This window comes from Poecilia reticulata, linkage group LG18 (genome assembly GCF_000633615.1).
Source record: "Poecilia reticulata strain Guanapo linkage group LG18, Guppy_female_1.0+MT, whole genome shotgun sequence".
Taxonomy (NCBI): domain Eukaryota; kingdom Metazoa; phylum Chordata; class Actinopteri; order Cyprinodontiformes; family Poeciliidae; genus Poecilia; species Poecilia reticulata.
The window spans coordinates 13,760,890-13,769,224 of record NC_024348.1 but is presented as its reverse complement, the minus strand read 5'-3'; the positions used below and the strand labels follow the sequence as shown (position 1 = coordinate 13,769,224).

General features: G+C 41.3%; 1 protein-coding gene across 1 annotated transcript in view; it reads right to left on the bottom strand.

Annotated features, from left to right (window-relative positions):
• The window catches only part of LOC103480641 (serine/arginine repetitive matrix protein 2-like), a 49,341-nt gene that overhangs the window by 18,275 nt on the left and 22,731 nt on the right, over positions 1-8,335 (bottom strand). Inside the window, exons 14-16 of the mRNA XM_017310476.1 lie at positions 7,730-8,140; positions 7,388-7,450; positions 6,306-7,244 (exon numbers count right to left, since the gene is read on the bottom strand). Of these exons, the coding sequence (XP_017165965.1) occupies positions 6,306-7,244; positions 7,388-7,450; positions 7,730-8,140 (1,413 nt within the window). The remainder of the gene's footprint in view (positions 1-6,305; positions 7,245-7,387; positions 7,451-7,729; positions 8,141-8,335) is intronic.

The following is an 8,335-nucleotide window of genomic DNA, read 5'->3' as shown; positions in this document are numbered from 1 at the left end:
CTCTTGTTTCTCTACTTCCTCACATCCTAATCTCAGTCCATCATTATGCAGAGGCTGATGTTCGGCAGAAGCAGCTTTGGTGTTCTTCCCCTCCTTCGTCCTCTGGGTCTGAAACCGAGTGTCACCTGATGGACCAGTTGTGTCCAGAGTCGAGGAGGAGTCCAGGGAAGCAGGGGGCAGGGATTTATTTTCTTCCTCTTCTCGTCTATGATTTTCGTCCTTCACCGTTTTGCCCCTGGTCGATTTTCTCCCTGTAAAAAGAAATTAGTAAATTGAGTTAAAGCTTTACTCTCTGACTGAAGCTTTAGCTCAGTGTTTTTCAACCACTGTTCCGCGGCACACTAGTGTGCCGTGAGTGATCGTCAGGTGTGCAGTGGAAATGATTAAATTTCACCTACGGTACCGTATTTTCCGGACTATAAGCTGCTACTTTTTCCCTACCCTTTGAACCATGCGGATTGTAGCCCGGTGTGGCTTTTCTGCGTATTTTTCTTCAACCACCAGGGGGCTCTCTAGCAGGAAGTGAATTATTAGAAGTCAAAATTGTAAATCAAAAGAAGAACGTGCTAATTTTCAACCACATGCTAGCAGCCCGTATATCCAGAGAAATGTTTTCAAACTCATGTCATGCAGCTTTTAAGTTGAGGGCTGTTGATCTGGCATTACAGGAGGGAAATAGAGCCGCTGCATTTAAGTTCGGTGTGAACGAAACCATGGTTCGGCTTTGGAGAMGGAGTGCTGCGTAATTAATATATCCAGCAGATTTATTAGGACGCAGCTCTCTGCTGGGTCCTTAAGGAAAACCGAGAGCAGCTTCCAGTTTGTTTGTTTTTTTCCAAACATTTTGTTTGAAGGTGCTAGTATGGTGCGCTCTATAGTCCAAAAAATACGGTAATTGGTTTTAAAAGATTTTTTGAAAATGAATTATCTGCAAATAATGCCATCTTCGAGTGTCTGCTGTAGTAGTGAMTAGCGGMGTAATCATGTMATTTTYTTACCACTAGATGGCAGTAGGTACAGAGCATTTTATAATAAAACAAGAGAATTAGTGATGCATGAATGTTACAATGAGAGAATTGTATCTAGCAATACTGTGACAACAGTGAAAGAAAAGAAAGTGAAGCTCAGCAGTAGTTGGAAAGAACATGGGTCCATTTCCCACAACATATCTGTGTGAAGTGAGCTTCTCCAGCCTGGCTACTATAAAAACTAAAAACATAGAGAAACAGAGATCTGTTGAGGAAGAACTTTGTCTTTCTTCAGTTTCTGCCAGGAAATCAGCTGTTTTCATCCAAACATGCACAGGTTTCACACTAGGTGGGTAAAATATACAGATATTGACATTTTGTACATGCAACTCTCCATATTGTAACAGTGAATATGAAGTGAAATGTTTCCCAAATATTATTGCTTCTTTCAGAATAAGAATTATTTTCTGTAAATGTCAATATACAGATATTGACATTTTGTACATGCAACTCTTCATATTGTAACAGTGAATATGAAGTGAAATGTTTCCCAAATATTATTGCTTCTTTCAGAATAAGAATTATTTTCTGTATTCTAGCTATAAGAATGATTGTGGATTAGTTTGTAAAACACTTTGAAGTTTTCTACACCTTCTTTAAATTTAACACCACAGTGTTGTGGTTCTGTTCAGGTGTATTTTTGAAGTGGACACGTTAAGTGCAATTTGAAATAAGAAATGTAAAATGTGATAAAAAAATACATTTTTATGTTTGATTCCTATTCAAGACACTTTGATAAGAATGACTATATATGTAATATAGGCGGCTACAGAGTATCTTTCTTTACATGTTTGGTTGGTGGTGTGCCTCGGGATTTGAATTAAAACAATGTACCTTGGCTCAAAAAAGGTTGAAAAACACTGATTTAGACAGTTGTGTTTGTTACCAGGAGTCTGTCGGCTTCTCTTCCTGGGTTGACCTTTTCTTGTTACTGCTTCCTTTTCCTCCTCCTCTTCAATCTCTCCCACCTCATCAACAGTGACAAAGTTCCCACTTTCCTCTAAAGCAAAAGAATAAACCATTTCACACTCGTATTCAAACCTAGTACCGGTCTGTACAAAATATTATTTTTAAAATTGAGTATTAGATTGAGAACGAAGTTATGCAGAACAGCAACATTAAAAATGTTAAACAGAATATAGACTTATAAAACAGAGTTATGTCACCAGGTGGTAAAGTTGTACCACTTTGAGGCATTCAGTCCAAAACTATTTCTATTGAGAGATTTATTTCCACCACAGTAGAATAAACTGAAGCCCAGAAAACAAAATAAATCTTAGCGTGTTTTCAATAGTTTGGTAGACTCGGTTCGATTCGGGACTAAAACAGCATCATTCTGAACTGGTGTGGTTCGTTTTCACACGGCACTGTGTCAAACAAATAAAACCCTTTCAGCACGATGTTTTCCTCCTCGCCTGTGGTGACGCTGCACAAAGAACCACTAAATGAAACGACACAAAGAAAATATTTTCTGTGACTAAGGTCCAGCAGTGAACACCAGGGGGCTTGTTATACCAAGCAGAATTAGTGGCTTAATAAGTTAACTTCAGCTAACTTCAGCCTCAATTCAGGATTTTCAGCATAATGAAGCTGGTTACTCTTTACCTATACCTGTTGCCATGGTTACTTATGCAGGAAATCTAACCCTCTTGATATGAGATGAAACCAAAGACTGATAGCAAAGTCTTCTAAGGACATTAGTTCACAAACCTGTGGTGTCATCGAGTTTACGTTTAGAAGAGCTTGAAGGTTCTTTTGGATGATTATTGTCATCTCTGTCCTCAATCCGGGTGGTTTTTGTCAAAGATGGCGAGGCCTAAAAGGAGACAAACAAGCCAGTGAGATTCATAATGCCATCTGTGACATAATGTTCGATTCAAACAAGCTACAGTTGGATCTCAACCATACCTCCGGCTGTAGAGAGTCCTTGGATTGGCTCTCCAGACTTTGAGGCGGGGCTTCAAGCTGTCCTTCCTCTTCCTCAACAATCTCATCCAGCGTAACGAGATCCTGCAGTTCTCCCTCTGTGAGTTCCACTTCCCATGTTGGAGCTTCTGTCACAGCTTCCTCTCCGACTTCATCTTCTCCCACCTCATCAAGGGTCACCAGATCCTGGGCGCCTACTTCCACCTTTTCCAAATCTTCTTGACTCGTCTTCTCCGGCTCCCGTGTTGATTTTCTGCTCCCTCCTGTGCTGCTGCTTCGACTCCTTCGCTCCCTAGTTTCTCTTTCCCTGGACCTTTTCTCCTCACGGTCATTTTCTCTTTTCTGAGCAGCAGCTTGCCTTTTCTTCAGTTCTTCTTCCTCCGCCGCGTCATCAGGATAATCTTCCTCATCTTCGCTCACCTGATCCAGGTTCACAAGAATATTTTCGGTTGTTTCTGTGTCCTTGCTCTTCGGTGATGTTAGTGTACTCTCCTCTGATGCACCAAGGTGATTATTTGGCTGATTTAAAGACTTGTCTTTCCCTACAACATCTGCCTTCCCATCAGTATCAGAGCCTTTAGCAGATGGATCTTCTTTATCCTCCAATGGTTTACCAGCTAACTGAGTCTCCTTCTCTCCACCTGTTTGTTCAGATGGTTCCACAGTTGAGGGGCTGGACAGTACATGGTCAGTACTTGCTACCAGATCTCCTGTTGTCTCACGCTCCTCCTGCATGGCTGTTTCTGTCATCGCCTTTTCTTGAACTTGATCTTCTTCCAGCGAATCTACAATATGATAAATTGCCCCTCCTTCCTCCTCATTTAACAGTGACCTAATCATTTCCTTCGTTATGTCATCATTTGCAAAAACGCTTGACGTTTTTGCGCACTCAGACTGGTCTATAGGAGCTACGTCATCAACCACCTCATCCTCAACAGAGTCAAGAATCTGATATGTTGCTTCTTCTTCATCCTTTCTGGGCGAGTCAACTTTCAGATATTCTGTTTGTTTTTTGCTTGTTTTATTGTCCTTCTTTGGTCTTCCCCTCCTTGATGCTCGTGTTGCTGGCTCAACAGCCTCTTCCTCAACAGCATCCATTACTTCATAAGTAGTATCCTGCCCACCTAAGTGCCTCGCATCATTCTTCTTTGGTGGTGTACTTTCCACTGGAGGAACACAAACATCTGGTTTTGGAGTTTTCTCCCTGTCATTTTCCTGGGAATCTCTGGCAGGTGTGTGTCGTCTTTTTGTGAGGTTCTTGTCTTCCTTTATTTTGGTAAACAAATCGGTGTTGGCATTTGCAGCTACTTCAACTTTTGTCTCACTTTCATTCTGAATACTGGATTCTACCAACACATTTTTTCCTTGATCTTCTACAGAATCTACAATCTGATAAACAGGCTCTTCATCTTTCTCAGTTTGCCTTTTACTTGTGTTATTGTCCTTCTTTGGTCTTCCTCTTCTTGGTTTCTGAGAAGTTGTTGGTTGATCATCCCCAGCAGCATCCAATTCTTTATAAGTGCTGTCCTCATCGCCAGTGCTTGCTACAGCAGCATCACTCTTCTTTGTTGGTGTACTTTCCTTTAGAGGAACTATGTCTTTTTCCTGAGAACCTCTGGTTGGTGTGCGTTGTCCTCTTGTGAGGATCTTGTCTTCTTTCATTTTGGAAAACAAAACTGTGTTGACATCTTCAGTCATTTCAACATTTGCCTCAGTTTCCTCCAGATGAGTGGAAGCTGCCATCATGATTTTGTTTTGATCATCTTCTGCAGTATCCACAATCTGATAAATGGCCTCTTCTTCCTCCGTCAGTTTATTACTGGTTTTATTTTTCTTCTTTGGTCTTCCTCTTCCTGGTTTCTGTGTTGTTGGTTGGCCATCCTCAACAGCATCCAGTTCTTCAACAATATTGTCTTCCTCCCCGGTGTTTACTACAGCAGCATTACTCATCTGTGTTGGTGTACTTTTCTTTAGAGGAACTACGACTTTTTCATGGGAATCTCTGGTTGGTGTGCATTGTCTTCCTGTGAGGGTTTTGTCTTCACTCAATTTGGTAGACAAAACTGTGTTAAAATCTGCAGTCATTTCAATTTTTGGCTCACCGTCTTCCTGAAGACTGGATTCTACCGTCATTGTATTTTCTTGATCTTCTTCTAGAGAATCTACAATCTGATAAACAGGCTTTTCTTCCTCAGTTTGTTTGTTACTTGTTTTATTGTCCTTCTTTGGTCTTCCTCTTCTTGATTTCTGTGTTATTGGTTGGCCATCCTTAACATTCAATTGCTTACAAGTATTGTCCTCTTCACCAGTGCTTGTTACAGCAGTGTCACTCTTCTTTGTTTGTGCACATTCCTTTAGACAAACTCTGTCTTTTTCATGTGCATCTCTGGCTGGTGTGCGTATTCTTGTGGGGGACTTGTCTTCCTTCGCTTTGGTAAGCGAAACAATGTTGACATCTGCAGTCATTTCAACTTTTGTCTCAGTCTCTTTCTGAAGAGTGGATGTCACCGTCATTGCATTTTCTTGATCTTCTTCTAGAGAATCTACAATCTGATAAACAGGCTCTTCTCCTTCCTCACTTTGTTCTCTACTTGTTTTATTGTTGTCCTTTGGTCTTCCTCTTCTTGGTTTCTGTGTAGTTGGTTGGTCATACTCAACAGCATCCAATTCCATGTAGGTAGTGTCCTCATCACCAGTACTTGCTACAGCAGAGTAACTCTTCTTTGTTGGGGTACTTTCCTTTAAAGGAACATCTTTTTTTGGAGTTTTCTCTTTTTCTTTTTCCTTAGAACTTCTGACTGGTGTGCATCTTCTTCTTGTGGGGGTCTTGTCTTCCTTCGTCTTAGTATTTTCTTCAACTTTCTTTGCTGTGTTTTCTCTTCTTCCTCTAGTCGATCTCGTCATCACTGATTTTTCACTGGGACTTTCCTCTTCCACAGAGTCTAAAACTGTGAACACTTCCTGTTCTTCGTCGTCAGATTTCTTACGTTCTTCTACAGGAGGTGATGTCTTCTCATCTTTTTTGTTTCCCCTGGGTGTTCGTCTCCTACTACAACTCCTTGTGGTCGAGGGTTCTTGAACAGAATCGTCTTCAATGGAGTCCACAACTTTATAGACCATTTCCTCGAAATCCTCAAGACTGTCTTCTTTTTCTATCTTGCTGTCGTTTGTTTGTGTCACATATGTTCTTCTTTTGTCCTGTAGCTTTAGTAAATTTTGGTCTTCATTCGAGGTCTGACCAACCTCTTTGGAGGTTTCACAGACTCTCTCGGATAAACGAATGTCATTATGTTGTTTTACCCTACTGCTATTTGGAGTCTGGTTGGTTTCTCCATCATGAGCTGTGGCAGCCTGATCTTTAAGTGCACCGTCCTGCAGCTTGGTGGACTCATCTACTTCCATTTCCTGGCATTCATCTGATGGGCCGGTGTCATTATCAGCTCCCTGATGAGTGAGCTGGTCCTGCTCAGGTCCAGATATTTGAATTTCCGTTCTTCTGTCTTGATTGACATCCTTATTTTTCTGCTCATCAGATTTTTCTTTGAAGGAATCAAGGATTTGTGTATTCTCATTATTGCCCCTCTTCTCCTCTGTGCTTTTTCCAGCCATGTCTTTTTTCTTATCCTTCACTTCGTTTTTCTTCGTCTCTTTGACATTTTTAAAATCTGACTTCAGATTCTGGATCTGTGAGCTCCGTCCCTCTGTGGGTTGAATCTTCGATGTTTTTTTCCTCAACTCTGACTCAACAGTTTTTGCAGAACAGCTCTCTGCTGACGCCTGGTGGTCAGACTTTGCCACTGCACTCTCTTTAGGTTTTACATCCTTTTTACCCACCTGCTGTGTTCCTGCAGATGATTTGATGGTTGCTGCTGAACGAGTACTTCGACCAGAGGATGATGTTTCTGATGACCTAACGGGAGGCTTACTCTTGTTTGACTGAGATTTATGAGCAGAGGAAGGTGGAGTTTTTACAGAATTAGAAGGAGTGGAGGGAGATGTTTTAACCCCACTAACAGATGAGTCACTGCCCTTCTCAGACTTGGATGGGGAAGAAGTTGAGCTCTTGCAGTTTTTTGAAGACCTTGTTGAGGTCTTACTGGCAGCAGAGGACACATCGAGGCTCTGCCCTCCTGTTGCATCTTTGGATGTCGACTCTAATGAAACAGAGGTGTCTTCAACCAGCGTGTCATCCATTTCCTCACTAATCTCATCAACAGTCACAAAGTCCCCAAAGTTAAAGCCAAACTCATCAAAAGGATCCGAGTAATTATCCTCGTCTTTGCTTTCATCCTTGGTGGAGAAGAAACGACATTTACAATTCATCTGATTCACAAAATCTAACATGCCAACTATTTTTAGTAAAATATACGGAGAATAAAGAAAATCTAATCCAAAAATATCATGATTGTGGAAAACAACTCTGCTAAATTTACCTTTGTGAGGGGTGCGTTTTCCTCCTTCATACCTTCAGAGGTTGTTTTGCTTATGGTGAGACTCTAAAGAACCGAATAAAAAACATCAGTTTTCGGACTTTTAAAGCATTTTTAGATAACTCTGAAGTTCAGCCACAGCAGAACTTTATTAACCGTCTGGTTCACAAAAATGGCAGCTTTATAGTCAAGTACTGAACAGAAAGTATCCATTAACTAACAGCATTTAAGTCCCAATTTTGATATTAGGTATCATAAAAGTACTGGTTTCTTAGAGTTGCTGTGTTAGCAGTAGTCTCCAATAAAAGTAGGCATCTAGATGCCATGACTTAGAGCCAGTCTCACCTCTTCACTTGTTTTCTTTTCTCCCTGTCTTAGTCTGTGCTCACGAAGTGCTGTTGTCAGCACCCTGAAAAATTCTTCATTGATCTGAGGAAGTTCAACAGCGCCGTCCTCTGGGTTGCCCAAAGCCGCGACTGACATGGTAGAGGTGGACGGAGCAGGCATGGCTTGTTTTTCTGCAGGGACGACTGGAGCTCTGGGTGACCGCTTCCTCTCAGGATTTTCATTGGATTTACAAGACGCAGTCGGGACTGCAACGACCTCCGCTTCGTTTTTTCCAGCCTTCATATCTGAAACATTTGTTGATCCTGCTTTGACGGAACCTGACTGGATGGGTTCTGCTGGAGTTGGAGAAACTGAGGCACAGGTCTGAGGTGGAGGCTGTTTCTCATTATGAGAATCTTTTGAAAGAGGCTGCAAACAAAACAGAAAGCTAATATTACACAGTATAAAGGAACGAAAGCGCAAAGAATTCAACTTTGCGCCCAGAACGATATCATGCATGATGCATCTTCAACCTCGTCTTCCTCCCATGTAAAAACAGCTGCACATATTTACAAGTAACAAAACCTGATGTTAATCTTTATTTTGCCTTTTATAATATATATA